The sequence below is a fragment of the Bos grunniens genome, chromosome 20 (assembly GCF_055505025.1).
Source record: "Bos grunniens cultivar Pamir isolate PY7600 chromosome 20, Bosgru_T2T1.0, whole genome shotgun sequence".
NCBI lineage: Eukaryota > Metazoa > Chordata > Mammalia > Artiodactyla > Bovidae > Bos > Bos grunniens.
The window spans coordinates 700,001-715,442 of NC_141184.1; the positions used below are offsets into that span (position 1 = coordinate 700,001).

Sequence of the window (15,442 nt, forward strand, 5' to 3'; positions counted from 1 at the left end):
TCCCCCGGGGTCTGCACCGGACAGGCAGCCGGGCCTGTGAGGCTGAAGGAGCTGGCCCCTAAAGGCAGGTTTGCCCCCGGAGGTGAGGCGGAGGCGGACGCGGACGGGCCTGGGGGCAGGACGGAGCGTAGGTCTCAGCTCACTTGGGTTTGAGGAGGACCGGCTGCTGGCTCCCTGGGCTCAGGGAGGTGGGGCCCCCTGCGGACCAGGGATGTCCTTCTCATCCTCTGGGCCCCTCGCTGGGCCCCGCCCCCAGGCCTGCACGCGCCTTTCTTCCCGTGTCCCTGGGTGAGCGCCCCGTCGGGCCACTGTGCCAGGGTCTGCACACTCGCTTGTAAGTCCGGTCAGCAGGCAGACAGTGTGCACGCTGCGGTCCGCCGCTCTGAGGACGAGGCTGGGGTCTGCAGGCCAGCTGCTGGCTCAGCTCTCCGACCCTGAGAGCCAGGAGGGGTGCCCACCCAGGGGTGCCTCCACTCCCTGCCCGGCTCTGTCCACCCCAGCATGGCGCCCCTACCCTGCCCTCCCAAGCGCCAGGAGGGGTGCCCACCCGGGGGCGCCTCCACTCCCCGCCCGGCTCTGTCCTCCCCAGCACGGCACCCCAACCCTGCCCTCCCGAGCCCTAGGAGGGGCGCCCACCTGGGGGCACCTCCACTCCTTGCCCAGCTCTGTCCCCCCCAGCATGGCGCCCCGACCCTGCCCTCCTGAGCACCAGGAGGGGTGCCCACCCGGGGGCGCCTCCACTCCCTGCCCGGCTCTGTCCACCCCAGCATGGCGCCCCCACCCTGCCCTCCCGAGCACCAGGAGGGGTGCCCACCCAGGGGTGCCTCCACTCCCTGCCCGGCTCTGTCCACCCCAGCATGACGCCCCCACCCTGCCCTCCAGAGCCCTAGGAGGGGCGCCCACCTGGGGGCACCTCCACTCCTTGCCCAGCTCTGTCCCCCCCAGCACGGCGCCCCTCTGACCATCCAGTGAGTGCTCAGGGGCACACGGGCTGGGCGCCGCCCCGGGGACCCCGCTGAGCAGGGCCCTCGGAAGCTTGGGGCCCAGGGGTCATGACTCTAGACCCTGGGCCAGCCTCAGGCCTCCTCCCCGCCCCCAGGCCCTCTGGGCAGCGCCACGGGCTCTGGAATCCCCTGGTGCGGGCGATCCTGGTGCCTGTCACCTGGAGGCCAGCTGAGCCCCCACAGACCTGCAAGGACTGGGTCCCGGCCGCCAGCAGGGAGAACCAGGGGAGGCAGGACCTGCCACCCAGCTTTGCCCCCCGCCTCCCAGGGCCAGCTCCACAGCCTAGCAGCCCGAGTCCTGACCAACGGCAGTGGAGCGGGGGTGCCAGGGAGGCCACGGGCGAGGGCAGGTGGCGGTCCTCCCCTGCGCTTCGGGGAAGTGGAAGAGGGGCCCGCGGCCCTCCAGGGCATCTGGGGAAGCGGGCGGTGTCCCAGGGAGCCCGGCTATGGGAGCGAGAAGGCCCCCTCGGCTCCTGTCCACTGTGGGGCAGGGGGAGGGGCGGGCAGCAGCCTCCGTTTCCACTGGGCTTCCCTCCCATAAGCGGCTGAGGGTCTGTGGTCACAAAAGCCTTGGAGACCCCGAGGCGGAATGGTGCCCCACCTGACCCTGCACCCCGGGGGGCTCTCGAGGCCCTCGCCCCCCTCCCCTCCCCTGCCTCGCTTCCTGAGTTCCTGGAACTTCTGCCCCGGCATCTCTCTGCACACACGTCCTTCCTGGAGCTGATGGTCTCCACTCTCATCTCCCGGGACCTTTGGAACCCGCTGGCCGCCGGGCGCTCTGGCTTTCCTGCCTCCTAAGACCTGCAGCCCGCCCCGCCCCTCTGTTTGACACCCCCATTCCCGCCCCACAGCAGAGGGGTCAGTTCACAAACGGAGGACCCAACCCCAAAAGGGAGCCAAGAGCCGCCCATCCCTGGGGAGGGGAGGGGCCTCCGCTCTGTGCTGCCAGGGCTGGGGGTGCCCACCAGGCGGGCCTCACGTGTGGGGACATGGAGGGCTCGCTGGGCCCAGCCCACCTTTGGGGGCTGCAGTGGACGTGCCCTGGCCCCACCCTCCCTGCCTCTGTAGAAGCTGAGCCTCCGGTCCTGGAGGAGCTTGTGGGGGTGGCTGGGGGGCTGCTGTAGGTGCCAGGATCATGGGGAGCAGGGGAGGCTTCCTGGAGGAGGGGCTGTCTGAGTGGGGTTTTCAAGGATGCATAGGGTTTCCCAATGGTGGTGAAGGGGCAGGGAGTCCCGGGGGAAAAGTGGCATCATGAGAGGAAGGGACAGGATGGGGAGCTTGTTTTCTTCTTGGTGGTTTTGCCCCACAGGTTTTCAAATCCAGCTCCTGAGAACCTCAGAGAGGCAAACCTTACTTCACCTTTCCCTCCACGGACAGAGGGACGGGCGCTGAGCCCGCAGCTGGCCGAGCCCCAGACCCCAGGCTGCTGGCTCCCCTCCATCGAGGGGTCTGGCCTGGGGGGGCCCATTCCTGGTGACTTTCCTTGCGTCCCAGCCCACACCCTCGCCTGCTGACCCTCGGCACACTGCCCCCCGCCCCACACAGCACCGGCCCTGGAAGAAGCTTGTGCCTGGAGCCCCCGGTGGGCGGCCAGTGGCCCTGCAGCTTCCTGGCGTGGGGACTGAGGCCAGTCCACGGGTAGGAGAAAGTGCCGCTGGCCCTGGGGCCCAGAGGCAGACGGAGGAGGAGAAGGAGAAAAGGCCGAGGAATTAGCCCAGGAGCCAAGAGGGGAGCTGGGCGCAGAGACCGGGAGCCCCCTGCCATGTGCTCCAGGTTCCCCTCAACACACACACACGCACACTCAGGCGTAAGAGTACACGTGGACACACTCAAACACACCTACACACACTCACTTTTACCTGTGCACACCCATGCACGCCCATACATACACAAGGACACACGTGCACACTCGTACACACATGTCACGCTTACACCAAGTGTCTGGATACATGTGGAGGCACCCACGTGCTCACATACACGCACTCAGTCACATACACGTGGATACACACACACGTGTGGATAGGCACGTGCACGTACACATGGATTCACACACACGTACACACATGTATACACAGAGCCTCACCAGTGGGGACCTCAGGCTCAGGTCTGACACTCACACTGCCCAGGAGGCCATGGTGGGAAGGCTGCGGCCTGGCTGGCATCTGGGAGAGAAGCGGGTACAAGTGAAGGATCTAAGCCCTTTGAGGGGGAGCAGAGAGCGTGTGTGTCGGGAGGTGGAGGCGAGCAGAGGAGGGCGGGGAGACGGGGCTGCACAAACTGGGGCGAGGGGGTACCTCACTCCTCGGCAGGCTGCACCAGACCCCGGGACAGAGCGGGGGACCTCAGCCCACGGCAGGCCACGCGGGACCCCAGGACAGAGCAGGGACCTTAGGGCGGGCGTCCCAGGCCAGTGCTGGCGGTCCCGGTAACCAGGGAGCCCGACCACGAGGTCCCCCTCAGACTGGACCTGAACACACTCTTAAGCCCTGAAGCAGGTGTTTCCAATCCTTATCGGCCAGTTTCAGCTCCCGAGCTGCCTGCCGACTAGAGCCGGGGACCTTTGGTAACTGCGGCCGTGCTAATATCAGCAGGCCTGCACTCGGCTCAGCACGGGGCCAGGCCAGGTGCATTGGACAGGCTGCCTCCCCCCTGGTTCCCCCAGAGCCCGGGTCAGGGGGAGGAGCCCGGGCAGCTGGTAAAACCACGGACTGGGGCCGAGGATGGAGCAGCAGGAGGGGGCTCACCCCTTCAGGGCTCTGGGATGGTGGGCCCACAAGCACCATGAAGGCAGGTGTTCACGGGGCCCCTGCTTGGGGCCAGGCCAGGCCCTGGGACCCATCAGCGAGGGCGGACACAGACCCCAGGTCCAACTGCTCCCTGGCCCAGAGTGGGGTCCCCAGAGCTCAGATGCAGACCCCTTTCTGCGCGGGGTCTGGGCCGGCTTCTGAGCTCCTGGCCTTTACTCCTTCCCCACCTTCCAGTGCGGATGCTGTGGGCCCACACCCCCAGGGGGCCTACCCTGGCGCGTGCCCCTCCCTGGACTCCTCCCACAGGCGAATGCCAGCCTAGCGCTCCAGGGACTAGGGGGCAGGCAGCATCCTGTGGGGACCGTGGATGAGCCGGCCACCTCGAGGAGAAGGCACAAGCCCCCCTGTAAATGACTCGATGACCGTCAAGGGCGTGGTCAAGGGCGACGTCCTTAGTCACGTGACCGCCCTGACCATGCCTCCCCGGCCCCCGCAGGAGCGTTCATGATTCCATTCCTCATCCTGCTGGTCCTGGAGGGGATCCCGCTACTGCACCTGGAGTTCGCCATCGGGCAGCGGCTGCGCAAGGGCAGCGTGGGCGTCTGGAGCGCCATCCACCCGGCCCTCAAGGGCGTAGGTGCGTCCATGCCCAGGCTCAGCCTGGGGTCCGGGCTGGCAGCACACGCTGCCCTCTCTTCCCTCTACCTTTCGGGGAGGAGACGGCCCGGGCTCCACAGCTTCCACCCTGAGGCTGTTGCCACCCCTTCCTTAGACTCTGTTGTGGGGGGGATGGTATGGGCTGGAGAGGCTGTCCTGGGTCCCCAGGGAACACAAGGTCCAGTGGGGGCAGATACAGGGGGAGAGCAGAGCCCCCCACTTCCTGCCCAGAGCAGGCACTAGGAGGGACACTGACAGTGGGGGCGCCTTCCTGAGGTCAGGGACCCTTTTGTTCACCCACACTCAGTGGGCCAAGAGGGCCCCCCAGAGATTGCCTTCACTCCAGCACTGACCCTTCATTCCACAGTGACCCCCTTCCAGTGACCAGCACCCCCATCCCAGCAGTGATCCCCTCCCCTGCAGCGACTGCCCACCCTAGTTGTTATCCCCACCCCGGCACCCCCATACTCCAGCAGTGCCCCCATCCCAGCCATGACCCCCTCCCCAGAAGTGACCCCCACTCCAGCAGTGACCCCCCATCCTAGAAGTGACCCCCGCCTCCAGAAGTGACCCTCCACTCCAGCATTGCCCTCACCCTAGCAGTGAACCCCACTTCAGCAGTGATCACCCATCCCAGCAGTGACTGCCACCCTAGCCATCGCCCCCACCCCAGCAGTGACCCCCACCCTAGCAGTGACTCCCCCACCCGAGCACTACCTCCACTCCAGCAGGGACCTCCCATCCTAGCAGTGACCCCCCACTTCAGCAGTGACACCCCGCCCCAGCACTGACGTCCCCTCTCCCCCCAGGCATCGCGTCCATGTTCGTGTCCTTCATGGTGGGCCTCTATTACAACACCATCATCGCCTGGGTCATGTGGTACTTCTTCAACTCCTTCCAGGAGCCCCTGCCCTGGAGCCAGTGTCCGCTCAATGCCAACCAGACAGGTGAGCCCTGGGTGGGCTGGTGGGGGCGGAGCTGGTCCGTGAGCAGCGTCTCCCGAATCTCTAACATCCACGTGGTTGTCGCCCAAGTTTAGCAAAAACGCGAGCACAGAAAGGGGCATGGCCTCCCTGCTGCACCCAGGGCCCTGCAGGGGATGTGGGCAGGGGTGAGGTAGGAGGGTCTGCCAGGACTAGACCACTCCTGCCTTGGCAGGGTCTCACTGGGCTCCCTGAGCCCGGGGGGCAACCAGGACCCTGGGCTGCTGGGTCTCGAGCAGAGAGAGTGTGTGAGGCTGAACAAGCCACCCAGTGTGGGCTCTGGCGTGAGACCCCAAAGACTGGTGAGCTCCTGAATGACTGCGTGCCGTGACCAGGGCACTGACGCCCAGCTAAGCCCTGGGTCTGTGCCTGCCGGGGGCAGGGTTGGGGGAGGGGACAGGTAGTCAGAGCCCGGTGCACACGCTCCCTGTGTGCACGAGTGTGTGCACGGGTCTGCACGTGAGCATACATGCAAGTCTGTTTGGTTTGGTATGTGCATGCTTATGTGTGTCTACAAGTATGTTCGTGGGCACACGAGTGCACTAAAGTGTGCACACATGTACACGTATGTTGTGCATGCTGTTGGGTGTGTCTGTGCATGCACACTCGTGTATGTGGTGCGTGCTGTTGAGTGTGGGTGTGTGCACATGTGTAAGTGTGTTCTGTATGCTGTTTGTTGCGCGTGTGTGGGTGTGGGCGTGCACACACACGGGTGAGTACATTTGTGCATGTTTGTGTGGGGTGTGCACACACACGTGCGAGTTCACTGTGATGCTGTCTGTTGGGTATGTCCATGCGGGTGTGCACACGTGTGTGCACGTGTGCAGTGCGTCCTGGCGTCTGTCAGTGTCCTGGGCCCACGCTCTCCGTGGCCCTCACTGGTGTGGTGCGGTGTCAGGTTACGTGGACGAGTGTGCCCGCAGCTCCTCTGTGGACTACTTCTGGTACCGCGAGACCCTCAACGTCTCCACCTCCATCGATGACTCGGGCTCTGTGCAGTGGTGGATCCTGCTGGCCCTGACATGCGCCTGGAGCGTGCTCTACGTGTGCACCATCCGGGGCATCGAGACCACAGGGAAGGTGCGGGGCTGTGGGCCTCTGGGGGACCGGGGGCCCCTTTAGCAGCTCTCAGGGCTCGGCCCCTGCCCACCGCCTGTCTGGGCAGCGCCCCAGATTCAGTGCTGGGCCAGATGGCTCCCAAACACACGCTTCAGAAGCCGCAGGCGGGAGCGACTGTGGTGCCCGTCTGGGTGGTGGGAGCTAAACAGTGACCGTGGTGACGAGAGGACACGGAGACCAGAGGGGGAGGCGGGGCCCAGGGTGCGGGAGGAGGGGGCACGGTCCGGGGCTCAGCCCTCCGCCTCGCGGTGGGCCCCCAGCCCTGCCCCCCAACAGCTGCCGCCTCCCCCAGGCCGTGTACATCACATCCACGCTGCCCTACGTCGTCCTGACCATCTTTCTCATCCGGGGCCTGACGCTGAAGGGAGCCACCAACGGCATCGTCTTCCTTTTCACGCCCAATGTGAGTCTGGGCTTCCCGCCCACCCCGGGCTCCGAGACCCCGTTGGTCCCTGGACACCGGCCGGGCCTGTGAGGGCAGCGCATGCCAGATCGCGTGTGGCTCAGGGCAGAGGGCCACCAGCTGTCGCCTTAGGGTCGTTTCCCTCTGGCCTCTACTTGGTGGCCTCAGGTGTCACCTGGCCTCCCGGCTCCTGTCCCCTCCTTGGACGCCCCTCCTGGGAGCCCCCACATCCCGTGGTGCGCGGCTGAGGGTCTCTGTTTGGCCGCAGGTTACGGAGCTGGCCAACCCGGTCACCTGGCTGGACGCGGGGGCCCAAGTCTTCTACTCTTTCTCCCTGGCCTTCGGGGGCCTCATTTCCTTCTCCAGCTACAACCCTGTCCAGTGAGTATGCTGGATGGGGGTCCCATGGGGGCGAGGGGCTGCTCCTCCAGGCACCTGACGCGCAGAGCCCCAGTCTCCCCCTCCGACCAGCTGTGAGGCTGGAGGTGGGTGGGCACTCGCCAGAGCTGAGGCTCCGAGTCTCCCGGATCAGGGATGGTGGGGCTGGAGGCAGGCAGGCCGGCTCCCAGCTGAAGGCGTTCTCAGGAGCTGTGGGGAGCGGCTGCAGCCGGCCCCCGGCCCCCCGTGCCTTGGTCTGCGTGTCCGTCTCTCTCCCGAGGCCGGGGCGTCCTTGGCCTGCGTGTCCGTCTCTCCCCCGAGGCCGGGGCGTCCTTGGCCTGCATGTCCGTCTCTCCCCCGAGGCCGGGGCGTCCTTGGCCTGCAGGTCCGTCTCTCCCCAGAGGCCGGGGCGTCCTTGGCCTGCGTGTCCGTCTCTCTCCCGAGGTCGGGGCATCCTTGGCCTGCGTGTCCGTCTCTCCCCCGAGGCCGGGGCGTCCTTGGCCTGCGTGTCCGTCTCTCCCCCGAGGCCGGGGCGTCCTTGGCCTGCAGCCGGGCCTCGCTGGGCCACGCCCGCTCTCTGGCTGCTGAGAACGTCTGTGCTCCAGCTCCGTGAGCACCTGTTTTCGTTCCCCGCGCGTGTGCCCCGAGGCGGGGGGCCCTGGGCTTCGCGGTGGCTCCAGGTCTAACCGTCTGAGGAGCCGCTTCCCCTCTGCAGTCCCTGTAGGGCATGTGGGAGCGCTGGGTCCTCCCGCCCTCGTCCGCGCCTGTCACTCTCAGATGCTTGGGTTCCGGCCGCAGGGGAGGGTGTGGCCGCTCACTGAGCTACGTGTTTGTTTTCAGTAGCTGTTTCTTCTTTGCCCGCCGTGAGTCTTCCTTGCTTTGCGGGTTCTCCCCAGTTGCAGCGAAGTGTCCTCTCTTGCGGTCCACGGGCTTGGTTGCTCTGCGACCTGCAGGATCTTCCCAGACCAGGAATCAAACCTGTGTCCCCCTGCGCTGGCAGGCAGGCTCCCACCCACTGCACCACCAGGGAAGGCCCTCACTGGGGTCGGATTTGCGTTTCCCTGGGGTTCTTGACAGAGGCACCTGGAAGGATGGTGCCTCAGCGGATGGGAGGTCAGGGGTCATGCACCGAGCTGAGGGAGGCTTTAGGTGTCGAGGTGGCTGGAGATGGGGTGTCCTCAGCCATGAAGGCCTGGGGTGGGCTGGGGGGCAGCGTCTGTGGGGGCAGAGAGGGGGTAAGGAGAGGGAGGGAGGCGTCCAGGCCTGGGGATGGGGCCACCCGGCCCAGGCTGCCTCTTTGAGGCCTCTGTGGCTGGTGGTTGGAAGGTCCAGGCTGTCGTGTGCGAGTAGGGCTGATGCGCCACCTCCTGAGCCCAGAGCAGACGCTGGCCGAGCAGGGACCTGAACACCAGCGTCTTCAGCCCCAGCTCCAGGGTCCCCAGGGCATGGGGGCACCGAGGAGCCTGCAGGCTGCAGCAGGCATGGGGGCCATCACCTGGTGCCCGGTGAGCCCTCCCCCCTCCCTGCCCAGCGGCGGCTCAGCCTGTCCGGCTGGCCCAAGACGCAGCTCTGCCCACCTGTGCCGACGTGGGCTGGCCGTGTGGACACCGCGCCCCCTGGCCTGTCCTCACCGACGCCGCTTCTGTCCACAGCAACAACTGCGAGATGGACTCGGTCATCGTGTCTGTGATCAACGGCTTCACGTCCGTGTATGCGGCCACCGTGGTCTACTCCATCATTGGCTTCCGCGCCACCGAACGTTACGACGACTGCTTCAGCACGTGAGTGGCCCGCGGGTGCCCCGACAGCTGCGGGGGCCTCCACCTCCGAGGAGCCCACCCGGACTGGTGTCAGCCTCGCTCTCTTTCCAGGAACATCCTGACGCTTATCAACGGGTTCGACCTGCCCGAAGGCAACGTGACGCAGGAGAACTTTGCTGAGATGCAGCGGTGGTGCAACGCCTCCGACCCCGCGGCCTACGCCAGGCTCAAGTTCCAGACCTGCGACATGGATGCCTTCCTCTCACAGGTAGGGCCAGGGCAGCGGGCACCTTGGGTGGACACCGAGCCTCCCCTGGGAGTCCAGTTTGGACAAACCTGCCCCGTGCCACACGGCCGCCCACCCTGGCTATCCTGCCCCGCAGGGTCCGGGCACTGGCTCTAGGGCACCAGCATCTACTGGGCCATGGGCCCCGCATGTGAGACCGTGAGATGCCCTCCGTGGGCCTGACCTCTCCCGTGGCCTTGTACCAAACACACAGAAACACCCCATGGCCCACTTTTACTGGAATTTCTCCTACACAAAGGTCGGAGTCACTGTCACCGTCCTTCTGAAATCACCGGTGGCCATCAGGCTCCCGGGAGTCCCTCCCTGATGCTCACAAGCTCAAGTGCCGGCCCCCAGGACGAGCGACATCTGCTGTGATTGCTCGTAGGCCGGCATCTACTAATCTTAGCTTTGCAATTCTCTTATTGGGAGCCACACAACATTTCGGGGGTGTGTTGAGCATTTTTGAGGGCCTGGCACTGCTTCTCCAGCGACAGCGCCATCTTGCCAGGAGTGGACACAGCAGAGGGTCCTCCCAACTTGGCTGTCCCTGGGGAACGTCACAGGGACCACGAGTCTCAATCCCCCTTCCTTTTAAAAAGTGACCTTCTCAAGGTGCCAGTTCTCGCCTGGAAGCTCAGTTTGTGGGGGGTTAGTAAGTTTACGCAGTCGTTTTATGCCCTCCTGCCCCCCTGGTAGTTTCCCTTCAGCTGGAAGCGCCCGCCCCCCAGCCCTGGGCAGTGCTGACGGGCTTCTGCTTTCCCACGGATACAAGGACGTTAGACCTCCCGGACTGCTCCTCTGCGATGTGGGCTCCATAGTGCTGTGACGACCCCCTGCAACCTCCCCATGGCTCTCTGAGTCCTTGTGCCCCAGGAATGTGTGCAGATGCCGTGACGGTGCCATGGGCCCTGCAGGATCCCGCCAGATCCACTGGCTCCTCATTCAGCCCCTCTGAGCTCAGGGCTCTCTGCGGAGGTTCAACCCCCGGGAACCCTGAGCCTCGAGAAGGGGGCCCAGTGCCCGAGGCCTCACTTACCTGCGTGGGCCACTCCGTGTAGAGTGTCATCCTTACGCACCCACAAGCACGTTTATGGCACTGCCTGCCCCACGGGCCACTCTGAGCGCTGGTGGGCGCACGTCCAGGGGCTCTGTTTCGGCTCTTGCTCAGGCCCGCTGAAGTCGGTTTGCGTGATGGCCTCGGCTATGGGCGGGGTGGGGGCACCCACCGGCGACCAGATGGCAGTCCACGCCCGTCTGCCCAATGTTTCTGTCTGGGCTGCATGGGCCCCCAACCACCGCCAGACAATGTGGTCAACTTCCCAGCAATATAACCAGTTCAGCCTTTTAAAATACACCTAGAGCTAAAAGACAAGAGCTGCAGTCACTCCACAGAATGGCCTGCATCATCCATGACGGTGTGGGTGCCAGCCTGGCGGATGCAGAGCCGTCCAGTGTCAGGGCCAGACCGGCCAGTGGGCACCTCGGAGGGCCCTGGGTGACTCGCCTGCCGCCCTGCAGGGCGTGGAGGGCACCGGGCTGGCCTTCATCGTCTTCACCGAGGCCATCACCAAGATGCCGGTGGCGCCCCTCTGGTCCGTCCTCTTCTTCATCATGCTCTTCTGCCTGGGCCTGTCGTCCATGTTCGGCAACATGGAGGGTGTGGTCGTGCCCCTGCAGGACCTCAAAGTCATCCCCAAGAAGTGGCCCAAGGAGCTGCTTACAGGTGGGCGGGGCCTGTGGAGATTGTGGGTGGGGGCTGTGGGCAATGTGGGTGTGGCCCGTGGGTCTATGGGCGGGGCCTGTGGGTCCGTGGGCGGGGTCTGTGGGTCTATGGGCGGGGCCTGTGGGCGGGGTCGAGGCCATGGCGCAGCCGCCAGAGGGAGACTGCGGCAGGCATGGGGCAGACGCCCGTGACGGCACCCCACCCTCTGCCGCCATAGGCCTCATCTGCTTGGGGATGTACCTCATCGCCTTCATTTTCACACTGAACTCCGGCCAGTACTGGCTGTCTCTCCTGGACAGCTATGCGGGCTCCATCCCCCTGCTCGTCATCGCCTTCTTCGAGATGTTCTCCGTCGTCTATGTGTACGGCGTGGACAGGTAGGGGCCGGGGGCGGGGAACCCCATGGTAGGGGGTGCGCAGGGCCGCGCAGGTGTCTCTTCTGTCTGGTGTGGGGTGGAGATGGCCTGAGCCTGGGAGGGCAACGGAGAGGCCATGGAGCTCACGGGGGTTGCAGACCCCGCCCTCTGCGGCGTCCAGATGCCCCCAGGCCTCGGGAAGGGCGCTGGCAGCCGCAGCAGGAGGCAGCCCAGTCTCGGGGCGAATGGGAGAAGGCAGGATGGTGCACAGGCGTTTGCTGTGGGTCGATGGGGCTTCCCCAGGACCCTGCCTGGAGGAGGGAGGAAGCTGGTGTTTTACTCCAGTTCCCACTGCACTGCCAGGCCTGCCCCCAGGGGTCTGAGCAGGGCTCCTCTGCCAGACAGAGGCTCAGGCAAAGACAAGTGGGCAAGTGTGGCAGGGTCAGCCGTCCCTTGGCCAGTCATTCAGGGCATCACGGATTGGCACCGGACTTGGACTCACCACCACTCCATAAACGATCTGGTGAAATCAATTAAGATTAAATGCACAAGCCCATGCAGGGGACCCTGTCAAGACCCCCAGCGCTGCACCTCTAAGAGTGCTGGTGAGGCTGCCCAGGGTCAGAGCACCTGCCCTGCCAAGGAGACTGAGACAGGGAGCCGGACAGCTCCCCTCCTCGGTCCCAGCAGCTCTGATCCGCCCTTCACATCAGTGTCAGCCTGGGCCCGAGGAGGACGTGGCCTCTGACTAGAGTCCACACGTCTAGCCTGGCACTAGCACTGCGGGATGGTGGGGCTTCCCAGAGAAGGCGTGTCTGCCAAGAAGGATGTGAGAGGTCAGAGTGCAGCATCACAGAGGAGAGACCGTCTCTCCAGGCGTGGAGAGGCTGCCACCCTCTGCCTTCTGGGGACTAACAGCCCCTCGGCCTCTGCTTCCAGGTTCAACAGGGACATCGAGTTCATGATCGGCCACAAGCCCAACATCTTCTGGCAGGTCACGTGGAGAGTGGTGAGCCCCCTGCTTATGCTGGCCATCTTCCTGTTCTTCTTCGTGATCGAGGTCAGGGAGGAGCTGACATACAACATTTGGGACCCAGCCTATGTGAGTCCTGGGCCTCCAGGGTGGGTGGGTGGGGGCAGGCTCCCCCTCCCTCTAGAGGCAGGAGTGAATCACGAAGGGCGGGCTCGTTGCCCTGAGTGAGACCCCGGCTGCCTGGTTTGCTCACCTGAGGCCACTCTCTCTCCAGGAGGAATTTCCCAAATCCAGGGAAATCAAGTACCCAGGCTGGGTGTACGCCGTGGTGGTCCTGGTTGCTGGGGTCCCCTGCCTGGTCATCCCCGGCTTCGCCATCTACAAGCTCATCAGGAACCACTTCCAGAGGCGAGGGGACCAGCGGGCGCTCGTCAGCTCACTGTCCGCGGCCTCAGTGAACGGTGGCCTGTGGTCCTAGGCAGCCCAGCCCGTGGGGTGGGGGTGGTGTCTGAGGAGGGAGTGGGCTGCACGTGTGTGCACGTGTGTGTATTATGTGAGGGTGCATGTGTGGGAGCGTGTATACATGGGCGTGTGTGTGTGTGTTGTTTATGTGAGTGTGCAAGTGTGAGAAGGTATCTACCGTGTGTGGGTATGTCCCTGCGTGTGTATGTGTGCATATGTGAGTGTATATACATGTGCAAGTGTATGTGTACACGTGTGGATGTGTGTAAGCATGGGTGCATAAGGGACATGCTCTTGGTGTGGTTACACACACGTGTGTGTGCACATGGATGTGTGTGTGCATGTGAGCACGTGTGGGCAGGTGTATACGTGAGCCAGTATGGGAGTGTATTTGCACGCGTGTGAGTGTGTTTCAGTGTGCATGCATCTACGTGTTGTGCATGTGTGCTCATGCTTGTGTGTGTGTGCACAGCTGTGTGTGTACCTGTGTGTGCGTGCATGCCTGTGGCTTTGCTTGCACACACACGTGTTGCCTTGCAGCAACCCGAGGGCCTGGGAGCTGAGGGCGGCCCCCCTCCACCCACTCGCAGAGAGTGAGCTGCCGTGGGGTGGGGCCGGCTGCGCACGCCCCCCTCACCTCGGCCCCTGGGAGCCTGTCTTGGTGCCTCTGCCCTTTCCTCTCGAGGTCCCCTCCGACCTTGGGATTCTTGCGGTGAGGTCGGGGCTTTCACCCTGTGACCAGGAGCAGCCTTCTCAGGCCCATCCAGAAGAGGCCAGTGAGCTCGACAGAACTTGGCCGGCCCGGTGGGGCCCCACCCATCCGACAGAGTCTTGGCCACACCCGGGTGTGATCTGAAGGCTGATCTGCTTAATCCCTGCATGTGGCTGCCAGCAATAGATGAGCAGTTAAATAAAACTCAGCTCGGGTGACTTAAGGCAGACCCCCCCACACTTGGTACATTCTTGAGAGGACATTAACTGCATGAATATTTAGCCAGATGTTGGAAAAGACGGGTTGTAGGATAACTCGGCCTTGGCCACCGAGGTGGAGGACTGCCCGTGCGTCCCGAGCGACGTCGGGGACCGTGAGGGCAGGGGGACTGTCCAGCTGTTGCTGCTCAGTGAAGCCGGCGTCGGTGCGGGGACGGGATGCCACATCCAGCCTCCTCCAAAGTTACGTGAACTTGGGTGTTTGTTTCCAAGAACCAGTCACCTCCACTTTCCATGCAAGAGTCTGCAAGTTTATGTTGAACTGGACTTTGCAAGGATTCTCCGTGCAGGACCAGGGGGCCGAGTGGTGGGTGGGAGACTCCTGACCAGCATCCTTGGCATCCACCTCCTCTACTCCCAGAGCTGTCCGACCCTGTTGGGAAAACTGCTCAGGACCCCTTAGATACACCCCGCCCCACCCCACCCCCAGGGTATGTGGAGGGGAGACACACTCCCAGACGTGACCTGGGCAGGGACCCCACCCCCAGGGTGCGTGGAGGGGAGACACACTCCCAGACGTGACCTGGGTGGGGCTGGGCCGTCTTTGTCTCTTGGTGACGGGTTCTTTCACAGACTTGATGTTTTGCAAATTGTTAGAAATTTGGGTTTTGTGGGTGTCGTGTGTGCCTGTGTGAATAAATCACTCTTTCATAGTCTTGGCCTAAGTGTTGTCTAAATGAGAGACAGACGAGCCCCAGCCTTGAGGGGCTGGTGCAGGACTGCAGGTCTGCTGCGTGCATGGAGGGCCCCCGCCCCCCACCATTGCCCCAGGCTCCCAGCGAAGTGCCCTCACGTGGGGGCTACTGGTGAGGCCCCTGGGCCGGGGCACAGGGAGAGGCCTGGCCTCGCCACTGTCTTTCCTCTCCCATGCCTTTCCATCTGAGTCGCCCTTCCTCAGCGGGACCTGCTTCCGGGGCCCCGTGTTTGGGACCATGCAGCCCGGCTGAGAGAGGAGTGTCCAAGGAAAGTGAGATTATGGATAAGGGGCCCGGTCCTGTCCTGGTGGAGGCGTCTGCTGGGTGGTGGGGGCAAGGGTCCAGGGGGAAGCCTCAGCTGAACCCACCGTGTTGGCTCGTCACGGCTCCAGCCCCCAGACAGAGGGAACCCGAGCTGAGGGAAGGGCTCACATACCCCCTGAGCCTGGCCAAGCCCTTCCCCATGCCTGGCATCACCCCACCCTGCCACCCTCCCAGGGAACCCCTTGGGGACGCAGGTCGCCACCCCACCACAGCTCATAGTGGGCTCACACTGGCAAGGATTCCTGGGCTAGGGGCTGGCGAAGGCCAGGGGAGGGGAGGTCTTCTGGAACTCATCTGGACATCCTCTGCAGAGGAGCACTGTGAGCCAGCTGGAAGTGGAGCACCGGGAGCCAGACAGAAGGGGAGCACTGGGAGCCAGGTGGAAAGGTCACATTCAGACCATCTGAGAGGTCTGGACATCTTTGGAAAATAACTGGCTTAAAAGTAAACATAGCAGCTGTCCTGGCAGCCCTACTTGGGCATTCACCCATGTCCACGCAAAATCCCGTTGCAGATGTTCATTGCAGCTCTTCCTCACGGCCACCCTGGTCAGTGCATGGGGGACACAGCACCCCACAG

General features: G+C 64.3%; 1 protein-coding gene across 3 annotated transcripts in view; it reads left to right on the forward strand.

The window, feature by feature from the left end:
• Positions 1–14,497, forward strand: part of SLC6A19 (solute carrier family 6 member 19) — a 16,707-nt gene extending 2,210 nt beyond the window's left edge. The window contains exons 1-12 of one of the 3 annotated variants that reach the window (XM_086362423.1): positions 4,049–4,157; positions 4,248–4,388; positions 5,218–5,355; positions 6,290–6,471; positions 6,803–6,913; positions 7,182–7,294; positions 8,944–9,072; positions 9,163–9,319; positions 10,859–11,063; positions 11,281–11,440; positions 12,359–12,521; positions 12,667–14,497. In XM_086362423.1, coding sequence (XP_086218549.1) covers positions 4,256–4,388; positions 5,218–5,355; positions 6,290–6,471; positions 6,803–6,913; positions 7,182–7,294; positions 8,944–9,072; positions 9,163–9,319; positions 10,859–11,063; positions 11,281–11,440; positions 12,359–12,521; positions 12,667–12,870 — 1,695 coding nt within the window. In that variant the 5' untranslated portion in view covers positions 4,049–4,157; positions 4,248–4,255 and the 3' untranslated portion in view covers positions 12,871–14,497. Of the gene's footprint in view, positions 1–4,048; positions 4,158–4,247; positions 4,389–5,217; positions 5,356–6,289; positions 6,472–6,802; positions 6,914–7,181; positions 7,295–8,943; positions 9,073–9,162; positions 9,320–10,858; positions 11,064–11,280; positions 11,441–12,358; positions 12,522–12,666 lie in introns of those variants that run through there. The other 2 variants (XM_086362421.1, XM_086362422.1) reach the window with 2 other exon arrangements.
• The last annotated feature ends 945 nt before the right edge of the window (positions 14,498–15,442 follow it).